This window comes from Crocodylus porosus, unplaced genomic scaffold (genome assembly GCF_001723895.1).
Source record: "Crocodylus porosus isolate Cpor-Errol unplaced genomic scaffold, CroPor_comp1, whole genome shotgun sequence".
In the NCBI taxonomy this organism is placed as follows: domain Eukaryota; kingdom Metazoa; phylum Chordata; order Crocodylia; family Crocodylidae; genus Crocodylus; species Crocodylus porosus.
The window spans coordinates 9,891,208-9,916,672 of NW_017728886.1; the positions used below are offsets into that span (position 1 = coordinate 9,891,208).

Sequence of the window (25,465 nt, forward strand, 5' to 3'; positions counted from 1 at the left end):
CAAATTATATGCTCGTTTAGTTTACTTTTGATTAAATATGGAAGTTTCTCTTTTTATCCTTCATGGAAAGCCCAGCTGAAATATAGATATACACCCATCCTGTGACACTTCACCATTACTTTTTTCAGCATTTCAGAACAGGTTTATTAAAAAAAATTCTGCTTGATTAAAGAAACTGAACTAAAGTCCTTAAAGGGTTGTTGAATGCATAACATCAGTGTTTTACATGCGTGAAAATTTGAGTAACTTCAAAACTCCTGACAGTGTCCTGATGAACTATCTTTTCAACCCTAGCTGAGTACCATTCAGTAAGGGAATTTCTAAGATGCATTGGAGAAGAACAGAAGTCATCACAAAAGTCTAGCTAAGAGTTTTACCTGGAGTGGATGTGAAATCCCAGATCAGGTTACAACAGGTTATTGGGCCAGATTCTCATATGGCATAAATTGGTGTGGATCCAGTAGCTTCAGTAGAGCTATGCACATTGATATCAGCTGATGATCTTGCCCCAGTGTCATTATAGTGCTCAAGACAGTGATAAAGTGACAGGCTCTGTGGATGGGGGAGAGCACTGGATTGTGGTATATCTTGACTTCAGCACGGCTCTTGACACTGTTTTCCATAACGTTCTCACTAACAAGCTAAGGATATACGGTCTAGATGGAGCTACTGTAAGGTGGATATATATCTGGTTGGATCATCATACTCAACGAGTGGTCCTCAATGACTCAATATCTAGTTGGGAGGAGCTATCAAGTGGGGTTCCCCGGAGGTCTGTCCTGGGTCCAGTATTGTTTAACATCTTCATTCGTTATTTGGAAGATGGGACTGAGTGCCCACGTAGCAAATTTGTAGACTGCACCAAGCTGGATATAGTTCCAGGTACTCTGGAAGACAGGGCTAGGACCCAGGTGATGTGGATAGACTGTAAAAATTATCTATAATCAATCAGATGAGATTCAGCAAGGACAAATGCAAAATCCTGCACTTGGGACAGAATAACTGCATGTACAAATAGAGACTGGGGAATGACTGGCTGGGCTGCAGGACTGCAGAGAAGAACTTGGAGGTTATGGTAGCCCGTAAGCTGAATATGAGCCAAGAATGTACTCTGGATGCAGAAAAAGCCAACAGCATACACTAGGTTGCATTAACAGAAGTGTCACGTGCAAATCAAGGGAAGTGCCTCTTCCACTCGATTCAGCACTGGTGAGGCTTCACCTTGCCCAGTGTGTCCAGTTTTGGGCTCCATGCCTCAAGAAGGATGTGGACAGTTTGGAAAGAGCCCAGCTCAGAGCAACAAAAATGCTCAGGGACCTCAGGGGCAATGTTTATGAAGAAAGGCTGAAATAACTAAGGTTATTTAGTCTGGAGAGAGAAGACTGCAGGGGGAATTTGAAAGCAGTCTTCAAATACCTGAAGGGCGATTACAGAGTGGAAATGGGCTTGTTTCTGGCACCATAGGGACAGGAATGGCAGTGATGGCTTCTAGCTTCATCGGGGGAAATTTAGGTTGGTGATTAGGAAGAACTTTCTGACTATGAAGGCGATCACGCACTGGAACAGACTACCTGGAGAAACTGCGCAATCTTTATCCTAAGAATGGTTTAGCCAGGGATGCTCCTGCCTCGAGCAGGAGGCTGGACTACATTACATTACCAGCCCCATTTTCCTGTGATCCTATAAGATCACTTGGTGTGATTTCAGATATGAACATGATCCCAGATCCACCCAGGTCTTTAGCCTTTTGACTCTCAGTGAAATCAAAGCCTATTGAAATTAATGGGAGTTAGAGGCCTAAATACCTGGCCCAGTGTTATCATGTAAAGGAAGATAATATTGTAAGGAAGTTTGGCATTAAGGAAGAAGTAGATAGGGTGGATTTTCTTAGTGTGATGTAGATGTTCACCCTTAAGTGTATCTGTAACCATTCTGTGCTTTCACACAACTGGACCAATTTTCCTTTGGGCTTTGGCACTTCCAATCCAAAAGGCGACGATACGTGGATTTCCAGGGAAAGCAGTTTTCTCCAACTCCTCTAATGTACAATTATTTTCTATTGTTATTTGCAGCACGTGTCCACAAGGCTATGGCTGCTACAAGGCTGGTGAAAATCCTGATCATGGCTACACAAGCTTTGATACTTTTGGCTGGGCATTTCTCTCTCTCTTCCGCCTGATGACACAGGATTACTGGGAGCGTCTCTATCAACAGGTATCCGATTTGCTTGTTAAAATGTGAAATAAACCAGTCATCCAGCTTGATGGTCAGAGTTAAAGAAATACAAGTTGTTGGTCTTCAGATAGAGAATGAATGACTCCCTTCTGTGGATTCTGGTCAGGAGCCATCAATTGCTTCAATGAAATTCCTTCTAAATAGTGGATTATGCCCGTTCTCCTACTGAATGTCTCAGGAGGAGATTGATGGTGGGCAAAAAAGTCTTTCATTAATTGACATGCTTGAATCTGAATAAGGTCAGTTATTTCTGAAAAATGTCACCCTCTCTGGTTGTTCACCGGCCAGTGTAAACTGAAGCAGTGTTTCCAGTCTAGCTCAAAGTGAAATGATTTCCATATTATTACAAAAGTCATTGCTGCACTTTGCATATTTCTTGCCAGTCATAGCAATGAACAAGCTGTAAATGGATGTGGGGACTGGTTGCATCCATGTAGTGAGAAGCATTCTGCCCAAATCAGATGTTTCATTCCAGAAGCCTGGTCTCTATGGGCATAGTGCTGACAAATTTGTTTGCAGTTTTCATGCATAGCAATAGTGGGTGCATCCAGATAAGTGCAGACCATGAAATCACACCTTGTGCCACTGCTAGTTGTCTCCAGGGAACACCCGTGCCACACGTCCTCTGGCACATGGCAGGTTACCTTGTGTGGGGTAGGGGAGGCTGGGACCAGCACGGTTGCTGGCCCCAACAGCCTTACCTGGAGTCCTGGGGGCCTCCCTGGGTTGCAGCCATGGCAGGAAGCCTGGCCAGCAGCCTGAGTGTGATTTCCAGCCAGCTAGGCTCTGCTTTTGGGTGGCGCACGCCGCTGCCACATGCACTGCCTGCTTTTTTTTGGCATTGCATGCAAAAAATAAGCACTGAATAGGCACTGAGTTGCATGCTTATGGTTGGATGTCCACATGGGTTTGCCTCCCACTGAAGATTTCTTTCTTCAGGTCAGGACCGAAGTAAGTTGGCAAGGACATAAGGAAAGGTGTACCCCCTGAGACCAGCCTGTACAGGCTTTCTGAATATATCCAGGACTTAGATTCCTTGTACTGCCATGTACCCAATTTATTTTTCTTTCAGAAAAAATGAACACCGTTTTGGAATTAAATAGCATGTCATTCACTTCATGGGTGCAGGGCTGCACATACAAATTGAGAAGGCTGAATTTAGACAGCCAATAGAGAGTTTGGGCAATCATCTCTTTTACCAGCTCCCCCCCAGAACTTGATATTATTTATAGCGAGGTGGCAGGACCACAGTATGTTGACATGAGTAAAGGAAGCTTGCACTGCAATCGATTACAAGTTTATCTGATACCAGGCAAACTTGGATATAATATTTATGAAGATAAGGGTGGATTTTCATTTTAAGAATGCATCTTGCTATGTGACATAAAGCTGGTTTGATTAAATGTTACCTGTTTCTTGGTGAAAGTCTGACTTCTTTTAATGGGCTTGTTTTTATAGCAGGCTGGATCCTATTCAAGCTGTCAACAAATATCTAATTCAATAACATTTTTATGTAAATCTTTTAAAGCATTTTATAGACTTACAGTTCTTCAGTATGTGTCAGACTGTTTACTTTTGTGCTTACAGACCCTGAGATCTGCTGGGAAGATCTACATGCTCTTTTTTATGCTGGTCATCTTCCTGGGCTCATTTTATCTGGTCAACTTGATCCTGGCTGTAGTAGCCATGGCTTATGAAGAGCAGAACCAAGCTACTATTGCTGAAACAGAGGAAAAGGAAAGGAAGTTTCGGGAAGCCATGGAAATGCTAAAGAAAGAGCAAGAGGTCTGTGAACCATTATGTGCTTGGTCTGAGAGAACTTGATCATGTAGCGCACCAGGAGTGCCATTTTCTTTATTCTAAACATGCCTGGCCGGTGAAATAAGGCCTCTGTTAGAAGCAGAAGCTCTCTGTAGTCTTCTTTAGAGTTGATCTTGGAAAAAAGGAATGGCTTTGCCAACAAGGGTCTTGCTAACGCAATAATGTTATACTGCTTTGGCTATGTCACTGTTGTTAAAGCAGAACATGTGGGCATAATTAGATGGGTATACTACATAATGTATAAACTTTTATACTGGTATAATTGTATCCATATTGAGGTGTGTACTGATACAAGTGTTACGGTAAAAAAATGCATGCCTCCCCCCCAACTAAAGAAATTACCCAAGTACCAAACCTGTGTGAAGACCTGGCTTGAAGTAGCAGCCCTTTTCTTTGACCGTGTGAATTAACACTCTTTTCTTCTTTGCTTTATTAATCTTACAGCTTCAACTAGCATTAACTGCCTGTTGTTTGACAAATGAGACAATATGTAAACTTTGCAATTTTGCACCCCTCCAGGTAAAATCCCATAGTATAGACAGTTAAACGGGCACAACTTGAGGTGAAGCCCTGCATAAAACAGAACCAGGTTTAACATATCGCTATAAGATGGAGTTGTGCAGAGAAACCAATCCATGGTTATGACACTAGAGCTCTAACAGCACTGATTTCATTTGCCTTTGGCTTCGGTGGGGTAGAATACAACATGCCAGAGTCAGGGGGAACGTTTTAGTTCCTGTGAATAAAAGGACTATAAGAATATTAAGCAGAAGTAATGTAGATCTGCATTCCTAGCACAGCAATTCAGAGAAAACAAACTTCTGCCAGAAACCTTATATGCAATTTGATCTCACATACTTAATGGTTGTTTTTTGTGGGAGTGTTTCTTTTTTGGTACAAAGGTTTTAGAGGCCTAGTTCAAAACCCACTGATATTATTGGAAATAAATATAATTTTTTTTTATTTGCACACTAAAGCTTTTCATCCCTGTGCAGTGAATTAGCAAAGGCCTGGGCACATCTAAGTCCTTCTTAACCTTCATCTTAAGGACTTATATAAAAGATAGGTGGCACTTAGTTCTCATTCAGGTGCCCTGAACGATGTGAATTATCCCCATAGGAATATGGACCAGGTTCTGTCTTACACCCATCTTAGCACAACTGACTTGAATAGAGTTTTCCCTGATAAGATGTAGGGCTGGTAGCACTGTCTTTTATTATGTTTACTCAACACTTCACATTTTAATACTCTATTTTTAATACCTCATAACTTTGACAAACCAAACAGGCCTGGATATATATGCAAGCATGCATATGTGTGTGTAGTGCAGACACAAATATATTAAAGAAACATTATTAAGGTTGAAAAACAAATATTTAATGTCAGGAGATGCCAAAGGTGAGGCTGCAATCTAATTCAGCCTCCTTATTAGTCTGCATTATGGTACAGACTGATCTCCTCCTATTTTCAGTCCTGCCTCATTCAGTGCACAGTTAAAGATCAGCTCTTTGGCTTCTTGTTGCTTATTGTGTGGTCCCAGAAGATATTTTGTCACAAACTTTTCAATAGAGTTCATTGCTACCAACTCCGAGGGCTTCACAAGTAGTATTAATTTCTTCTCTAATATCTGCTGTGAGATGAGCAGGTGTTATTACTGCCATTTTACAGAAAGAAAAGAGAGGCACAGAAATATAATGGGCAACCATATGTGTTCATTTTGGATACTCAGCTTGGAGATACTTAGGACCTGGCTTTTCAGAGTACTTACCATTGTAACACTTCATACATTCAAAGCCCAGCTTTCCCTGCCTTCGTTTGCAGCTGAAAGTACTCAGCAAATTGGATGCTCGACAGAGTAAATGAGGAGCACCCAGTTGGTCACTGGCGCTGAGCAGTTCAGCTGCAGTGGTTTGTGTGTCATTACCTAGAACCGTGGTGCTCAACCTCTCCAGCCCCACTGGCCTGATGAGTGGCACAAGACCAGTCTCTGGTCCAAATCCTGCAAGGGGTCGGCTCACAGGGTCAGTCCGTAGGTGCTCCGGTATGATGCTGCATACCAGCCCAACCCCAAATGACGGATCTGGCCACAGAGCGACAGCAAACTGGCATGATCTGGTGCACTGGACCCATGTCATCCAGACCATAGCGCTCCCCACAAGGACCAGACATTTGGCAGTGGTGGGAACATTAGTTGCTGTGGCTCTGGGACCGCTTCCCTGCCACCAAATTTCTGAACCCATGAGGAGCTTCCTGGCCTGGCCAACACAGCTCTTTGGGCCAGATCCAGCAAGGGGGCTGGCAGTAAAGTAACACTGACTTAGGACTTTGTGGGAGGTCTGGGGTTGAACAGGCCACTGTTCCCCTGACATCACACTTTACACAGCTCTCACCTCTGCAATCCATGAGACCTATAGGTTTCCTACAGGCAACACTCTCATCATACAAACCTGCTGTATCCACAGGCTGGTCCCCCTTGTGCAGCGAAAGAGGCAGTGCTCAAGTGGGAAAATAACACATCCTTGTGCAAAAATGCACGGGGGCAGTAAATTACAGTTGCCCAAGTAACCTTGCTGCTGCCCTTACCTAACTTTTTGAAGCTTTAATCATGGTCTATTAAAACAGTTGTTGTCCGTGTATAATTTCCCAGGTTTGCAAAAAAGAGCACACCAGAAAAACACCTGTTTCCCGCTGGTGTCCCACCAGTGTTACTAGGATTTGTCATCTGGGTGGGAGGCTGTAGATCCATTGCACTGGTCTCTGTGACATGGGAAAATGAAATCACTGACAGCAGCAGACACTTGCATCTTCTGCATGGATCAGCTTTAGGGGGGAATGAGACAATTCGCCCATAAGGATTTACAGATTTCATAGACATAGACATAGACTTTTCATAGACATCAGGGCTGGAAGGGACCTCGGGAGATCATCGAGTCCAGCCCGATCGAGTCCACAACGATCATCAAGATCGTTGTGAATGGCGGAGGCTGAGTGCAGCTCGGGGATCTTTGGTTCCCTTCCAGACTCTCTAGAGAGGTGTACAGTAGTTGGCAAGGACTTTTCAGCCCATTCCCCCTAATCTCCTCTGTCCATCCCTTCTGTAGCAGGTTTGGTGTTACACCCCAGAGTTTGATACCCTTCAACGGTCAGTCTCAGCCTGCTTTCCCACTTTGTGTCCTCCCTGGACTCGTGTGTCGCTCTTGTTCTTATAGCCTTACAATTTAGGATTCAGCCCTTAGTTATGCCAGGCTGACACTCAGGTGCCTCTCCCCACCATGCTCATCACTACGCTATCTTGCATCTAGTCCAGCCACGAGATAAACCAGTCCAGGCAGCTACTGGTTGGTTTCTCAAATCTATTAATTAAGCCAGACACTCAGGCTTATCTGCTTACCCAGCTCGCTCCAAAATCTGTACAATTCAGTCCATCAAGGTCTTAAGAAGCTTTGTGCGAGTCCAGCAGGGCCTCAAGGGGCTCCTCTACACTGGTAGCCTTCAACCAGTCCAGGGAGTATAGGTTGATGTAGCATACAGAGGTTTTGGCACCTGCCTGGCTAGGATCATTTTTTTAGCCTCCCCTCTAAGTTTATCCAGAATGATCCCACTTCCTCCCTATCCACTAATTACTTTTAATGGGGCTTGCAGCCCTTGGTGGGTCTTCAGCAGCCCACAAAAAGGATCAGGGATTGCACTCCTTCCCTGAGCCTTCAGCAGCCTCACTACTCCCCCAACAAGCTGTCCCAAGCCTTGCAGCCAGGCTTCGAAGTCCGGGACCATGCCTTGCCCAAAAGGAAGAAACAAAAGAAAAAGGTGAACAAACCTCACATGAAAACACTCTGGTTCACAGAGGTGCCATCCCCTCACTTGCTGGTAACAGCCAAGTCTAGCCCTTCAGGCTGTCTGTAAATTTATAGACAGTCCGTAAAAAAGCAAGGCTAAAAATGCCCTTCAGTAAAGTCTGCTAAAATCAATCAATCAAAATTGAGCTGTCTGTAAAAACAAAGCAAAAACCTAAGAAGCCAAGAGTTTGATTGAGCCTGGATGCAAGTGTTGATAAAGAGAGCGGCGCAGCACCGCCTTGTTTCTGAGTGGGAGCATAGCTCAGAGAGCTCTGTCAGGGCTTTGTGACCCTTGGGAGTCTCCACAGTCCCCTCCGTTTCCCCTGCCACTGCGTGCGAGCTATCCACTGCCTGTAGTGGCTGCTCACCTGGACACTGAGCATGGCACTGAGCCACCAGTTGAGACAGGGAGAGGGGTAGTGGAGCCTGGGTGGAGCTGCAGAGCTGGAAGGGGTAGAGGCAGAAGATGGGGGTCCATTCAGGGATGGGGTGAGTGAGGCCAGCAGGCGTTTGGTTGTAGGGGGGGGGGCTGGGGAAGGGGTGGACAACACAGTGCAGGGCATAATCATGGGGCAGCAGGGTATGGGGTGAGTGGGGAACCCCTGGGGTTGGGGCAGCCTGGTGTAGAGTGATTGCTCCAGTCAAGTAAAACGTTATTCTGGGCAGGGGCTTAGACAGTTGGTGCTAAACCCCTAAATTTGAAGCCAGCCCTTGTTACTGCCTTCTAAGGGTGAGGCAGAAGGGCTGCATTTGCATATGTCAGTAAAAACTTACAAATTTGGTTGTCAGGAAAAAATAGATTGTTGGTAAAGGAAAAATATCTTGGGTTGGCAACCCTGTCTTTAGGGTGTATTCATTGTCTCTGTGTAGCAGGATCTGTCCAGAGAGAGCAACCTTTCCCTTCCTGGTCTGGGCAGCTCTGCCCTTCTCTGCTCACGAGCACACTTTATGCAACCAAGTGCTCTGCCCTTCTGGGCAGCAAAAGTCTAGCTACCAAGTCTAGCCTCTCCCTTTTCCTTGATCTTTCTTTCCTTCATTAGTAACAGGGCTCGGGTTCCCTGTTGCACCCTTCATTCACCCCTAAGTCCTACTCTTCCCCATCCCAGGTTCTTTATTGTACTGCACGCTTTCCAATCCCTGTCTTTTTTTAATCCCTTTCAAATCTGGCTATTTCCTCTTCCATATTGTTAAGCCTGGCAAGGAAGTCATTGAAGGCGCAGGAGAGACAGGTTCCCTGATCCTGGCTCTAGCGCACACCAACTCAGAGCTACAATTACAGGGAAAGGCCTGCTCTGCTTTGGCTGTGAGCAGGTGTAGTACGGATGTCATCCATGAGGATTTAAACTGCCAAGCTCTCGGAAGTCTCTAAAGAGCATGTGCAAGCTGTGATGTTTTCAAAGGCTTGTGGCTTGACCAAAGTTTGGTTGATTTTAATGGAAATAGCAAAAAAAATAAATGAATAACCAAACAAAAAAAAACCCTAAAAAAAAAAAACCCCTCAGACCATTCTCCCTGGGCAGATTTCAGTCCCTGCTCCAAAGAATGGGAGTGCCAGATCTTTATAAAGAAAAAGTTGCCAACTTTTTTAACATGAGCAAAACAATGTAATGTTTCCCCAGCCTCATTCTCAAATGATTTCAGATGAAATTTTCTAATACTTCAGCTTGAAAAAGATACCCAGGATGGAAAGTTTCAGCCCAAATAGTTAACAGTTAGGCAAAGCTATAGGGGAATGAAAATAGCATTGTATAATAGGAAGTGTCAGATAACCTTTATAGTACTGTCTATACTCTTTTCTAGATAACAAAAATACGATGGCAAGCACAAAGGAAAACTGAAACACTTCAAACCCATGACTATGCTAGATAATAAAAAGAGAACACAGTTAGAATTGATAGGCCTGCTTGGAGTCTTTCTGTCAGCTTGTATAATTGGTTTAACACAGTCCTAAGCCCAAACTGAACACCAGCAGACTTTGAAAAGTACCTCAGCATAGCAATAAAATCAACTGATGCAAAAACCCAATGGTCTATTAGAATAATGGCCCAGACCAGAGTATGAAATCTCCTTCTCCTCTGTAAGCAGTTTGTTCATGGCAGATATATCTCAGGGGAATTAAGTTTTGCTGCTGTGCTGAACTCTCCATTTGATGGAGGATAAAGGGAGCTGCCCGCACTCTTTGAAATACATGATTGATTCCTTTTATGACTCTTAAGTAGCTGCACTTTCCCTGCATTACTTGAACTGATGCCTGTGGGAGGAGGGAATATTCAGTTTCTCAGAGCTGGCTGTTTGTTGGATGCTGGTGTCTTGCAGACAATAATGAGGAGGATTCGTGCGTTTGTTCTGTGCTTGAGAACCTGTAGGATTTTGTCATTTGTTATATTAGCCCCTTCTCTGCTCTGGCTGAGAAAAGAGTAAAAGGCAGACATTAAATGGAAGTAGCCCCTTCTAATAGACTGGCATCCTGAAGATGGACTGTTTCTTTTCAAATCTCTATCCACCTTTATGGAGTGGCACATCTCCCAGTTTTACACTGCTGCAAATGCTTGGCTGTTTTCACCCATGTTAACATTGGGTGGCAGAATCTTTTCCAAGGTGTTGATTTCTTCTTTCCTGGCTAGCCCCTTGCTTTTCAAGACCATCGCGTAATGTTGCCAGGCTTGCAGATTTGGCTTCTGCTGGGGCTTCCAGCAGCTCTTTTGTTGCCATACTTTTGCACAGTGGTTCTGTGAAGTAGCTGGTGTAGAGCACATGGTGCTGAGGCACATGGCATGGTACAGTTCATCTTATCTCCTTTCGTGCCCAGGGTATGTATTCATCGCCTCTGATCCCTAATCAGAGTTAGCTCTACCACTGCTGGGGATAAGATTGTGCTTCTAAAATGTGCCAGCTGAATTACTGGGTGTTGCGAGTATATGCCTGCAAAGGCTAAAGAGGTCCCTCTATGGTAGGCACTTCCCCCCATTCAGCCTTGATTGCGGGAGTATGGCTAAGGGCTTGATAGGCTTAAAATGCTACTACCTTGGCTGATTTTGGTTGGCAGGTATACAGGTGACATGGTGTATGTGTGCATGCACCTCCAGGTGTGTACATCATATTGTCCATTCATTCAACTGCACTAACTGTTGAATGCTAATAGATCTAGATCTTGAGTAAACACTGTTCTTCTGTATTGCCTCTGCCAAAGCCTAAGTAAGGAGTAGACTGCCTGGATGAAGACATGGCTTACACATGAGCACTCCCACACTTAGACCTAGCAGCTCATTATCCTGAATTACCTGCTGGTGAGCCTGTTACTGGGCAAGGAAAACAGAAAATTTCCAGCACTGAAATAGGGAAGCTAATAGTTTTTTATTAAACAAGTTCCAACCAAGTAGAGTGGTTTTAAAGTTAAATATTGTGACCCAGTGCCACCTTAAATATTTTAACTGCCATATAAAATGAAACGTATCAATAAGGAACAATTCTGGAACAGATCATTACAGCTTGCTTGATTTCTGTCCTCACAAATGGTCTCTGCTCTCTCCATTATTGCAGGCGCTGGCTGCTAAGGGAATCGACTCCTTGTCACTTAGCTCATTGGAAATGTCACCTTTAGCATCTAAAAATGCCAAAGAAAGAAGAAATAGGAGAAAGAAAAAGAAGTCAACGGGGGCAGAAGATTGTGGAGAAGACCAAAAGGTTCCCAAACCTGAGTACGATGGCCATCAGAGAAGAATGGTAAGCCATGATCGGAAATGTCAGTGGTGATTTATTTCATTTTGTGCTTTGATGGACAATCTGGGTTCTGAATGGGAGTACTGTAATTAAACTTTACAGCAAAAACCAAGGATTAAACACTGGCCATCATTCCTGGATCATGCAAGTTCTATGTTAAACTGGTACGGAGAAACTTATCAACTCTTTAATTTGAGAATCTATAAAAAATCTCCTCCAAAGTATTTTGCCAACTGTTTTTAAGGGATTTTTTAAAAAAAATACAGAATTTCCCTTTCCAGTGGAAAAAAAACCAGTCAAAAAATATGAATTCACCTCTATTATTCATGCCTTTAGCAGAGCTAGTAATATTCTTAGAAGTAACCTGCAAAGCTAATAAAAGAAGTTGCATTTGTTTTATTTTTTTTTCCTGAGATACAAAGAAAAACCTTAAAGATTGCCCTTTTCTATTCTTTCATTAGTCACCTAATAAAAACTTTCTGGCACTGTTTTCACTTTGTCTTGTAGGGAAAAAAAAAAAACAGAACTGGGGTAAGAGTATTGTTCCAAAAAATATAAATGTTACTGAGAGATGTGAATATCAATCTGCAACTAATGCAACATCAACTGATGATAAGCAGCTTCATATATTAGCACTGTCTATGCTTTACAGGGGCAGAGTTTAAAGTACTAATTAGTTAGTGGTGAAAGGCCATATAATGATGTCAGTCTTTTAATGCTTTATTGTCAGTAAATTTAGGAACATTTGGCAACCATAAAAAGTGCAGAGAAGACATGTAAGTGATGTAAGTAGATGTGACAAATTAATGGCTTCCTAGATTTCAAAATTTACATAGAGCCAGTCTTCTAAAAATGCCACCCAGTTTTCATTATCCCAAAGGTTTTGTTGTTGTTTAATTAAGTGAGTGGGTTTCTTTTCTAAGTGTGCCATTGTTCATGATAGAAGAATTGCTCTTTTATTTCATTTTGAATGAGTTTCAAGATTCCAGGTTCCAGAATGAACTTGAATCAGAGCTGCATATTTATCAGTGTATTTCTTAGATTAATAGTTCTTGATTTCTTTTCTTGCCCCTGGATGTTATATGCATGAGAAACATAGAAGAAACATTTCAAGGCTTATAGTAAATCTTCTTTGTAAGGCTATGCCTAGCATGGTTGGAGGGATCAAGGCTGAGTCATCACCATACAGATGATATCTGAGCTGCTGTAAGCACATTGCCATAAGGAATCAGATTCAGTGACTGTATTATGGAAACCCAGAAATGGAATTTTGACCAGTTAGCAATCGGTAGCAGTCAAAATGAGGTGTCACCCTATGTAATGCACTTATTAGTACTACAGCATCTTAATTGCACTGGCATAAATCAGGTAGCACTCAATTTAATGCTGTGTTTAGGGGAAGTGAAATCATAGTCTGACTGGGGAGTGATCCAGAAAAGTTTTGATCCCTATCGGTGAGCATTTGGATCATAAAATGCTCTGCTAAAGCTGACAAATGGAGAAAAAGAAATCCTAATGTCCACTCAAATACCCTTCCTCCATTTAATCTCCTTTTACTGACAGCAGAGAAGGGAAAGACTTTAAATCTTTACATATTTTACTAAATTTATTTCAGTAAGTCAGTGTCTCTTTTCAGGTTTGGGGGGAGGCGGGTTCTTTTTTTTTTTAACATTTAAGATTGGGCTTCACCACAGCTGATGCTCTCTCATCTTTCTATTCTTGGTAGCTAATGTTATGGTATCATCTTCACCAATCCTATGTCGCTGTTAATAGGAGTGAATCCAGGGGGGATCAAACCCCACTTCTGCTGCCAGTGGTGCTGCCCCCCGACCCAGGTGTATGGGGATCCCCAGAGCCACTCCTGCCCCACTCCAGATGTGGGATGTGGTGACACAAGGTTCTTCACCCTGCGTCTGCTCCCTGCCACCACTGCCATGTCACTTGCTGGCCAGGAGCTGGCACTGGGAGGAGGAACACCCCCCGTCACTGCTGCCATTGTCCCCTGCTGACAGACACAGGGAGTGCTCCAGAGCTGCTCCTGCTCTGTGCCAGCCAGGGTCTGTGGGGACTGGCTGTGTGGGGTGCTGGGCTTGGCTGGGGACAGTAGCAGTGGCATGCATGTTCCTTTTCCCCAGCACCTACTCTCAGGCAGCGAGGGACATAAGGGAGGGGGCTGTGGATGGGGGGTGTTGGGCTGGGTGCAGGCACTGGAAGGAGGAATCTGTGTGCTGTTACCCTGTTTGAACTCAGCTCCCCAGCTGAAGTAGGGAAGGACCAGATCTGGGGCTCCCCCTGCTCCCAGGTAAGCCGTGGACAGCAACTGTGGCAAGTGGGTCCCTCTCCTTTCTGTTCCCTGTTCAGCTATTTGGTGTCCCCCACTGGCCCAGGTGCTCCAGCTGCACCTTGTCACCATGGCCCCCTTTAGTAAATCCTGGATCCACCTATGGCTGTCAAGGATACCATCATGTATTTGGTGACGAGCCCATTGCAAATGCCAACAATACACTTACATCAGGGTATTTAATCCACAAGGTATCAAGTCATTTTTCTTTATTCTGCTTTTTTTTTAAGCCCGCCTCTTCTTCTTCTTCTTCTTTTCCTTCTTCTTCCTTCCTTTTCTTCTCTACATTTGCCCTGTAATTTCTTCTCCTACCTTTCTCCTTTATCTCTTGACATCCCACTCCAGAGTTCATTCCCTAGCCCTCTGTGAAGATGTTTGATTGCACTATAAACTGGGGTTGGCCTCCCCAAACTGCCCCAGTCTTCTGCTTCTCATACTACTTTCCCACATCTTGTCATGCTTATCAGATGAGGAAGGAGTGGGAGCAAAGGAAGTATCCTTTTGCTAGGTGTACACAGCCTTCACCCTTTGTGTTGCAGTATGTCTTTAACTGCGATGTATTAAAAAAATACCACGTGGGTAGGAACAATTATTCAAATTCTAAATGCTGCTCAGGTTAACAGATCTAAATCAAATCTTTCTCTGAGCCACTTGGTTTAAAACAGCACTTGCTAGTCTCCCAGTATAGCTGGAGAAACACAAAACCTTCCTCACTCCCAAAAATGTGTTGCAAAATATTACTTCTCTTTCCCCTTTTTCCCTTCTGGGGGTTTCCAGACTCTCCTTGGCATTAGTTATGGTCCCAGTACAAATTTGCTGAAGCGCAAAGCCAGCCATGGAAGCGTATTCAGTTTCCGACTCCGAGGCAGAGACACCGGCTCTGAAACAGATTTTGCCGACGACGAGATCAGTACTGCTGGGGAAACCGAAAGCCACCGTGGCTCATTCTTAGTTCCTAGGCTGGGGAGATGCCCAAGCATGCAGAGTCAAGCAAGCCACATGTCTTACCCGGCTACACCCAGCTACACACACACTGGCAAGAGAAACAGCTCGGTGGACTGCAACGGCGTGGTTTCCTTGGTGGAAGGAGGCACCGGGGCACATAACCCAGACCCAGCCTCTCCAACGGGGTTACTGCTGCCTTCAGTTGTTATGGAAAAACCTGGGACGGGTGACACGGTGAGTACGGTCCGATTTTTCACATATGGTTCACGTGCCTGGTTCTTTCCTCAGTGTTACTGTAGCATCTTTAAACAAGGTGCAGCCTCCAATCAGTTGCCAAAACCCACCAGGCAGAGACAGCATGAAGACCAAAGGCCAAATTCGGTGCTGTCTGTACCCCATGTGCAGACTCTGGGGCAACCCATAAGTCCCTTATGGGGATTTATTCTTGGCATGCTGCATGGAGGCTAATTCTTGTGTTTGGATTTTCCTTGTGTGACTCTAAATATGACTGTAAATGAAACAAAAATTCCCCGCTGCTCCATTTGTCAGGTGCAACTTTCTCTCTGGTGAGTTCCTTCTGCCTTGTGAAACTCTGATGTTGCCCAGCCTCCAAAACCAGTACTTTTAAATATCTTGTATGGGTATGTCATGCCAGCCTAGGCCCTCCAACTTGAATGGGTTCTGGCCTTTTTTGTATCCAAACATTCAGTCAAGTGCACAGCTGCCTGGGGAGGGCATGAGTGAAAGGTCCCAGGTAGCTACCAGAGGGCCTTTCACATCCAGTTTAAATAAATGTCAGTTGAGAACAGTGGATGGCTAGCTGGGATTTGGCTTCTCACAGGCATAGGCTTTGCACTGTAGGTGCACTGTTGGTGTAGCAGTGTAGTTAAAACGATCTGCTTTCCTCTAAGGAAGGAATACATTAGTTAAATAAATGCAATAAAAATAGCAAGGGTGGCGTTTTTATGAATGTGAATCCATTGGAAGACATCTCAGCTGACATTGGAAATGCCAGGTAGAAGGGGCTGGTGGAGTAATACCACATCAGTAACCAGGTCCACTCCACGCAGACCATGTCAGATTATTAGAACTGGGCAATAACATGTGACAGGTCTTCACACAAGTCTTCAGAGGGTGCATCTACATGCACATATTAATGCGCAGCAATAAACTCCAGCACATATTGCACTGGAGTTTATTGCTTCCCCGTGCCACGTTTAGACATGCCTGCCAGCCTAGAGCTGCTCCAACCAAGTTCAACATGCTGCAGAGGGGCTGACCAGGGCATAAGGCTGCTTCAGTGTGGAGCTAACTAGTAGGCAACCCCACACTGAAGCATCCTTGTGCCCCAGCCAGCCCCGTTAGTGTCTACACGTGCATTGCCGCACACCAAAAGTGCTAACCTGCTGCAGGGTTTATTAGTTTCCTGCAGCCTAATAGGAAAGATGTTTACTGCAGAACTAATTAGGCAACTTCACAGTAAATGTCTTGTGTAGATGCGCCCAGGGTGAAACCTCTCATACATGGCTAATGTAGCGGGCTGGCACAGTCACAGACCCTTCAGTTGGCGACTGCTCCATAAGCACCTCCCTGTGAGCTTTGGAAGGGACTTGACTCCACTTCTCTAGATGAGGCCGAGGAGCAAGTTCATTGCACCAGGGTGGGTGGGAGTGCAGCCTTGTAGTCATGTTCTGCTTTCTCTTCCCCACATTAAAGGCATGCTAGTTGTTGTAGGTACTTGCACCTCTACTGTATTTCACATTTTGTTATGTCAAGTTTTACTTTTATGTAAATGCGGTAGAAAGCTGGCTCTGACAGCCAGCAGCGGGTAGGTCACAATGCTTTATGCACCCCAGTGAGAGCCTGATAGAAGTACAGGCATTTAACAGTGAATGCAGGCACGGCACAGTGAATGTCCCACAAAATCCAGATATGAGTTCTGAACTCTTTGCAGAGATTTTTGGTTTGCCTCTCTAAGAGGTAGACCCCATAACACACAGTGAGATCCATTGGTTCAGGATTGAAGGGCAACATTTGGTTACACTGCACTGCATCAAGACATTTATTTCATTAATTACAATGCACCATCTGGAGGAAAGGGGGAAAAGTATTATGCTTCCCAATGATAAAAATGAAAGACAAAAATAAACCATTAAGATCAATGACATAATTAATCATACAAATAATGGGGATTCTAAGATAATGCAGTGTAGAAATTATATATTTTTTAATTAATTGTGTTTATCTATCATTAAGGTTGATCCAGGACAGCAACCTAGAACCTTTTAAAATGTACTTTACTTGGTTTAATTTTGTATGACACATGTTGAAGGCAGAATAGCCACAGAGTATGGTGCCTGTGAAGGGTCATTTATCTGTATATTTGTGAAAATGATCTGAACCAAATTAGAAAAATGTTCATACTTCAGTGATTGCTGCTGGTTCGTTTCTTTTTAATCTGTTGGTATCATCCCTGTGGTGTGCATCTCCTCCCCGAACTGCTGGTGGGAAAAGCAGCTAGTGAGAGCTCTTGCGTCTTCACAGCAAGTCTTTGGGCTTTACAGAATTGAGCCCTGAGGTGTCTGGAAAACTTTGAGCTCTGCCAGCATTTCTTCTCATTCACCAGCCTCTGCCCTTTTAAAAATATATATATTAAAAATGACCTGGACTGGGTCGTGAGTGAGAGCCCTGTTGGCACATTTGTGGTTGTCTAGGAAATAACAGCGAGGTGCTATAGCAACAGATGTTGATTTGATGATGCGATGGGAAGGATGTTGTGTCTTCTGTGAAATAGGTTTGGTATCTAATCTATCCAGAAAATGTGAGCTGGAGATAAAAGCTAATTGGCAGGGAGCCTGTTCTCCTTACAGTTTCATTCTTTAAAGGAGCCATAAGGACTATGCACAGAGTGAACTGGGGAGCAAATGCCAAACAGCTCATAAGCCAACCAGTGCTGGGTCCTTGGAGATGAAATGGTTCTTCCCTTGGTTTGTTGTCTGCAAATTATTTTCATTGTTGTCAGTCCTTTGGAAATGAATCTGGTGGTTCATGCTAGGTTCTAGTTTGACAGCTCTGGAAAAACAATAAGAAGTTGCAAGCCTCCTTCTGGTACTGTTTGTGTTGGTCTTATTTGTTGGCATGATTTGAAGCGTTGTGCTAGGGGACACATTAGAACAGAAGAAAAATAGGCTCCCTACCCTAACGAGCTTATGGTCTAGCTAATCTGTAACTCCTGACTTGAAAGGATCCCTGCTTGAAGTACGAGGGTAGTTAACTGATCGTAGGAAAGTAAGGGTGGAAGGGATCTCACAAGGTTATCTTTCCTGACTAGACCATCCCAGTCAAGCATCTGTCCAGCCCACTCTTGAAAATCTCCAGGGATGGAGATTTCACTTCTCTCGGTAGCCTGTTCCAATCCTTGACCTCCCTCACAGCCAGAAGGTTCTTCCTAATCTGGTTGTAAGCAGCAAGTTGAAACGAGCTCACCTCCCTCCCCACCCCAGCCTAGTTGTTGTGTTCTCCTATATCAAAAATGTATCCCAAGCACACCCTGAGAATCTGCCAGATTGCTTGTGCACTGTTGTGTTTCCCTCCCAGCAGATGTCCCAATAATTAAAGTCTCCCATGAGAACCAAGTCCTGCAGTTTGGAAGCTCCCATCAGTTGTTTAAAGAGGGCCTAATTCACCTCCTCCTCTTGGTTTGGTGGCCTGTAGCAGACACCTACCATGACATCCTCCCTGCTGCTCTCGCCTCTGCCCAGAGGCTTTCAACAAGCCTCCTTCCACTTCCTACTGCCCCTTTGCACACATGTGCGTTGCTTTTAAATACAAGGCAACACCTCCATTTTTCCCATCTATCGTTCATGAGCAAGCTGTACCCATCTGTGACCATTCCCCAGTCAGTGAATTATCCCACCATGTCACTGAGATCATTATGCTGTGCTTGTACTAGGTCCTCCAGTTCTTCCTGGTTGTTCCCTGTGCATCTCACAGTGGTATATAAGCGCTCATCGTCCTCTGCTTCTCCCAAGAACATTACTTTAGGCTTCTGCTGTTGCTTCCCCTTACTACATTTTTATCCAGGTCCCCTGGCTCTTTACTTACCCTGGGCTTTTTTCTTCTCTCACCGGTGAATGTAGTTTAATGCCCTCCTCACTACGTTAGCAAGCCTATATGTGAAGACCCTCTTCCCTACGTCAACACAGTTTCTGGGATGGTGGGTTCACAGCAGCACTAGGTTTCAGCGAATTCATATCTTGCAACTACCGTCTGCATAGGACTCTGCATAGGAATGTGTCTGGGTCCTCCTGCTGTGTTCATTGTTGTGGAATAGATTTGATGCTAAGACATCTAACTTGGGTTTTGGCACTGAGACAGGAGGTCTATGGCTTGTTTTAGGAAACTTTGAGAGGCTATTATGAATATATTCAAAGCCAAGATTTCCAAAATAACAAGACTGAGATACCTCAAGTTTTGAGTGTACCATCTAAGGCATTTTAACGGACCTTAATTCCAGAAATTGGGTACTCAGAACTCATTAAAGGTTTCTCAAGCTGGGCACCCAAATATTAAAAAACCTCAAATCACTTGTCAGATTTTGAACATCTGCCCTCCTCGGTCAGCAGTTGCAGTTTTCCTTCCTTAGCACTTAGGTCAGATCCGGTAACTGAGGCCCTGAGGAACAATTTGGCAGCTCCGTGACTTGGGCTAATTTCAGCTCTCAGACTTGGGCTAAGTTAAGAACCGGTCTGTGTTTAGGACACCGTATGCCCTTCTGTTTCTCATCTGCTGCAGTAGTGAATTCTGTATCAGATCACCTGGGTGTCCAGGCTTGTGAGCTTCATCCACAGCCTCCGAACTCTGGGCTTGTAGACACGCTGCTGCCACGGTGGGATATTGCTTCGAGGAGTGTATAAGCTACAAAGGCCATTTCCAAAGCAGGTTTTCTGTGCCAGGCTCCACTAGCCACTTGGCACTGAGAGTTGTGAAGCCGTTTCACTGGAAAACTAAGTTTTCTTTCCCTTTTCCTTCCTCCATTTAACGTCCCAAATGCAATGAGCAAAATAGTGCAGAGCTCACACAATCCGAGTGGTCCACGTGTAGGCCCATTAGTCCTGCCTATCATGATGGTCTTCTCAGTCAGTGAGCCTGATGTTCAGCGACAGCGTGCTGGCTGCCTGTGCATTTCTACATCTGTTCTAACAGCATTGTGCCTTCACGCAAGCTGTTCTGCCTGTTTGACAAAGGATTAGGTGCTAAGTCACCATGGAGTTAAATGTGCAGCATAATTAATGCTAAGAGTGCCCTCTCCTCTGTAGGGAACCCCATATCTCTGAAAGCAATTGCTTTTGTGTGCCACAAGGCTCTTCACGCTTCACCACACCTGTTCATATTTCCGTGCCACATAAAAACACCTGAAAAGCAAAAGCAAGGGAAACAAAGTTCTTGGGCACCCATGCATGCCATTCTCATGGTTTATATTTCAGCATGTAGTCGGGATGCCTATTAAAACCACATAGGGAGCAACGTAAAGTAATATAAGAATATGATCTGCAGGCATCCTCGGCAAAGATAGCCCTGTGTCAAACAATGGTAGCTCAGGTACAAATGAAGAACAGATATAGAATTCCAGGCATTGCTTGCAAGCTTGATGCAAGAAGTCCAAGCCAACCCTCTTGTGAGCTCTCATGGAAATTTCTAGTCTATAGCGTGGTACATAGGATAGTGCATTAAAAGGGGCTTGGTCCTGTTATCATGCCAGTTTTATTTACATGGTATAATTCCCTTGACTTCATTAGAGACACCCTTGATTTACATCAGATGTTGAATGAAGCTTTCTGTCCAGATCCTCGCTCCACTCCGGTTCTGGCTACTCTTGATAGTGTAAGATGGTTAAAGTTACGCTTTTCCCCCACTTCTCAAGTTTTCTGAGTGCTGGTCTAGGGCGCCTGAAGGTCCGGTTCTTAGGCTGTAATAGAAACGGATAGTAAATTAAATAAACGACTTAAGTCAGACTGCAAACTTAAGTTTCAGTTCATCTGCCTTAAAATCAGTTGTACTTAAGTGTCCAATTGCTTTGTTGTGTCTTGGTGTTTGATAGTTATTTAAAAGGTTAGAAGAACATCTCATATGCCAGATAGTAATTAGTAATAAACTGAATTAACTTAATGAACTGTAACTGCTATTTTTGATAGCTTGATATATCAGATGCAATAAGCATCCTTTAGCAATAGCAAGGTGCTACCATTCACCAGCTAGAGGAACGACAGAGGTTAAGTTCTCTACACAGTTGCACCCTCTTCTCTTCTGCAGCCAGCTGGCGATAATCCTTCACAGTGCCTCTTCTTGTCCAGTCAAACCATTAATTTTGGCAGGTGGAATTGGTACAGGGCTGGAGCTAGGCACAAGCATGTGGGAGCATTGATATTTATATTGTGTAGCTGATGCGCTGAGGGTCAGCTTCAGTGGCATTAGGAAGTCAGCCTCTCCGTCAGATCCACACTGGGCTCATGAGAACAGCAGAGTCGCTGCTTAATTGGATTTTGAACAGAGGGAGAGAGATGAAACCAGACCGGCTTTCAAGTGGAGGTCCCTGTTTCCAGATAGGACTGTCGGAGTGGCACTTCCCCAAAGGGAATAAACACTCTGTTAGTGCTTGATCCAAACCCCATTGTAACCCCAGGAGTTTTCTTCTGATATCAGTGAGCTGTGGATCCAGCCCTCGGTGTGCCTTATTGCCAATTTGAGCATCCGAAGAAAGGATGGGAGCATCCAAAGAAAGGGTTTTAGAGGTCCTGTCAAGGTGCCTATGTGCACACGTGCTAATTCCTGAGCCTCCTACTGGTCAGATCTTTTCCTGTACAACAGTGCTGTTCAAACCGAGGTAGGCATATCCCTGGGGGCACGCGGCACGTTGCCAAGGGGTCTGTGCCCAGCTATTAATAATGGCAGTGGAGCTTCTGACTGATCCAGATGTGTTGAGTAACGGTGTTGTTAAGCGCTGATATTTTTCCTAAGGAATGAACGTTGCAGAGTTGTGTTGGGTGTGGGGGGTACAAGCAGCAATATTTCACAGGTAAAGGGGTATGTGGACAAACAAATTTAATCCATTTCCCTAAAATAACAGAAATGGCAAAATCTGTTCAATTGCTTTCCCTGAGAACTGTAGGTGCTGGGCACTTCTGAAAATAAGGTCACTTATTTACCTTCCTAAACAGAATTTAAAAGCTTCATTTTCATTAACTTTTTTTTTTTTTCAGTCTTGGCCTTGGTTCTCACTCATCAAAAACCTGTTTTGTTGATGAATTTGGGTTTTTTGGGAGCCAGAGACTGCTGCAAGGAGATTCCCCCCGCTCTCCCTTCACCTTGTTCCAAGACTGGTGAAAAGGCAAAATGCCAGCCCTTTCTCTTTTCAGAGAAAAAGTGCTTGTTAACAAAAGAAGCGATTCCAAAATCACCCCTCATAAGTTACACAGCCAAGACCTAGCTCAGAAACTAAAATAATGGCCTCCTAGTCCTTCAAATGCTGCCTCTGCACATGTACAACTTTCACATTGTAGCCAGTTTCAGTTCATTTGCAAACTTTGCTTAGGCAACTCCTGAGGGAAGATATACCTGCAATTAATAATTCAAATTTGACACCACTATTGCAAGCTGCTTTAGCTTACAGTGCATCTATCCGAACAATAGGGTTTCCACAAAATTAACACTCTTTATTGCAAGGTTGCGTGCTATTCTAGTCACCTCCAATCTTGTTCAATATTTGTGCTGGCACTTTATTAGGTCCATTGTTTGCGTGGTGGCCTGTCCACCCCTTTTTATGCTTGAAAAGATTTTTATGGGACTTGGAAAATTAAAGCTGTAGCAGTTCCAAGTGTGGCCTTTAAAATATTGCCATATACAAACCTATCTTCACACAGCAGCCCTGGCACACTTCAGAATTGTGGGCACTCCAAACAAAATGATTTTTCAGTGTTACATATCCTCATTTATATGTAAATTACCAAACGGTATATTTGTCCCTATAGAATTAAGCTGATGCAAGTGAAAAACATTTCCAGTGAACCAGCTAACAAAATAGAAATAGCCTTGTCCTGTTGGAGGTATCTTTATTTAATTCCACTGTGGTTTCATATCCGGATTTTAAAATGATCTCCTGCATTACTGTAAGAAGGGTTGTTGTTTTTGTTTAATTTCTCCTGAAACATAAGTACCAAGAGCCATTATGCCTGTGTGAGGATAATGCAATGTATACTGCCCTAGTTGCCTGGTTCTTGGAACCGTTCCGTCTCTGAATGCCTGAGCTGCCAGTTCCTCATACCTCCATTAGTTATCTCTGTCCTAAAATAAACAGACATATATGTTCCCTCCAAAGAACATCCCAGAATAACTTAAATATCCCTAAATAACTTCATTATGCTTCAGGGCTTGCACTGATGAGAACTTTTCTTCTTTCTTGTTTTCTGTAGAGCTATTCAGAGCAAAGTACAAGCATCCTTCAGACCCTGACACAGCCTGTCTGGGCAGTGCAGGAACGGGGTGCCCACTCACCTCCCATTTGCAACAGGTTGGCAGGGAATAGAGACCCGCCAATGAAGTACTGCCTAGTTCAATAAAAAGTCATGCCCAGCTTCAGGACTGGAGCAACTGTGAGGGGAACCTGACCATCCATTTGGTTTAGAAATGATGTGTTACCGTAAATAAGTGAGAAGTCAGTTCCAGAGTTAACGTACCCTATGTGGACATGTTGCTCATCCTTTTCAACCTAAAATGTCATCACAATCCTATGGCATGTTGCATTTTATACACTGCTTATAAACCTGGCTCATAAGCAGTTGGGTTAGGAAAGTAGTGTGGTCTGTACCTTGAGCTTTCTTGGTGCAAATTTTGGACCATAAGAAGTATATTTTCCTTGCTCCTTGAGATCAATAATACTTTTCAAATAAGGGCAAGCAAGGTTTGCTTCTTGATTATAAGCCCTTCTGCACAAGCAAGCAGGGATGCAGCACCCTTCTTCATAATCCTGACCCCAGCTGACTTCCTGCCCCTGGGGCAGGGGGCTGGACTCGATGATCTTCCCAGGTCCCTTCCAGCCCAAATGTCTATGGAAGTCTATGAAATATATGAAATAATGAGTCGAGCCGCTTTTAGATGGGGTTGTACAAGATTCCCATGGGATGGATACTGTCCCATGCTAAACTGGGGGAGTTAGAAAGGTAGAAAGATTATATGATTTGAAATGGAAGATTTCCTTATGCCTCACACTGCATGGAAGAGATTAGAAGAGTAGTTACTTCTGATTTGTTCATTTGTGTTGAACTCTTTTTTTTAACATTTCTTTTCACTTTGGAATTTGTTTCCTTGGTCTCTTTTTCTTTTGTAATATTTTATTTCACTTGTATGTATTTTATTGTGTACTCCGAACTGGTGTAAATGAATTACTGTAATTTTGTCAATTTTTTTTCGTGAATAAAACGTTTTGGTTTCTTTGTTTCTTGAGGTTATTCATTTTTGGAGGGTAGAATTAATGCCAGATGATTTATCTAAAACACCTCTTCTGACTCCATTACTCCATAAATCAGGGACAGATTGACTGCTAATTGCTCAGTGCATATGTACGTGATTATATTTTGATGGGTTCTAATTACAATATTTTTCCTTTTGCTGCTGTAGCTGTACTTATGATTTTGCCAGTTGTCTGTTTTGCACCGATCTAACTTCTCTGGTACAAGAGACTCCACACACATTCTCTTGTCTTAATGTTTGTTTGTGTGTGTGTGCGCGCGTGCACGCTTATATACATTTACATTTAGGAAAAGCATGACTGGTGGTCAGCTTTAGCCAATGTCTGAAGTGTTATTTTAAAATACCTTGCTCTTCCCAGGTCTTTCGGTAGCTGAGATTTTTATCTCTGAAGTTGCAGGACACCATTATTCATAGTGTCATCTAACGGTTCCCACACTGGCCTCATTCTCTCAGGTGCTGTGCAAACAGATAATAAAAGGGTTAGGAACTCCTAATACAGACAAGAAAAGCAACTTGTAGAAGCTAAAGAAAGTATCTTTCTTCCAGAGCCCTTCTATTGATAGAGAAAGTGCCCTTTAAGAGGGGCTCTGGGGCATAGGAGGCTAATGGGGAAACCCCTGGCAGTGCATAGTCTCAGTGGGTGCATCTACACAAGAGATTTACTCCGCAGTTCATAGAATCAATGAGTGGGAAGGGACCTAGCCAGATCACCTAGTCCGACCCCCCGCCATGGGCAGGAAGGAGCACTGGGGGGTGGCGGGGATCATAAGACCCCAGCCAAGTGCCTGTCCAGTTTCCTCTTGAAGATCTCCAGGGAAGTGAGAGCACCACCGCTCTGGGAAGCCTATTCCAGGCTCTGGCCACCCTTACAGTAAAGTAATATCTAACCTAAACCTCTCCTCCCTCAGCTTGTGGCCATTGTTCCTGCTGACCCCAAGGGGGGCCCTGGTGAGCAGACTTTCCCTGAGTCCCTGCTGCTGGCCCCTGATAAGGTTGTAGGCAGCCACAAGATCCCCCCTCAGTCTCCTCTTGCGGAGACTGA

The 25,465-nt window shown here is 44.0% G+C and overlaps 1 protein-coding gene across 1 annotated transcript in view; it reads left to right on the top strand.

Annotated features, from left to right (window-relative positions):
- Positions 1 to 25,465, top strand: part of LOC109306674 (sodium channel protein type 5 subunit alpha-like) — a 310,690-nt gene that overhangs the window by 134,877 nt on the left and 150,348 nt on the right. The window contains exons 9-12 of the mRNA XM_019530203.1: positions 2,073 to 2,214; positions 3,823 to 4,020; positions 11,433 to 11,615; positions 14,731 to 15,132. Coding sequence (XP_019385748.1) covers positions 2,073 to 2,214; positions 3,823 to 4,020; positions 11,433 to 11,615; positions 14,731 to 15,132 — 925 coding nt within the window. The remainder of the gene's footprint in view (positions 1 to 2,072; positions 2,215 to 3,822; positions 4,021 to 11,432; positions 11,616 to 14,730; positions 15,133 to 25,465) is intronic.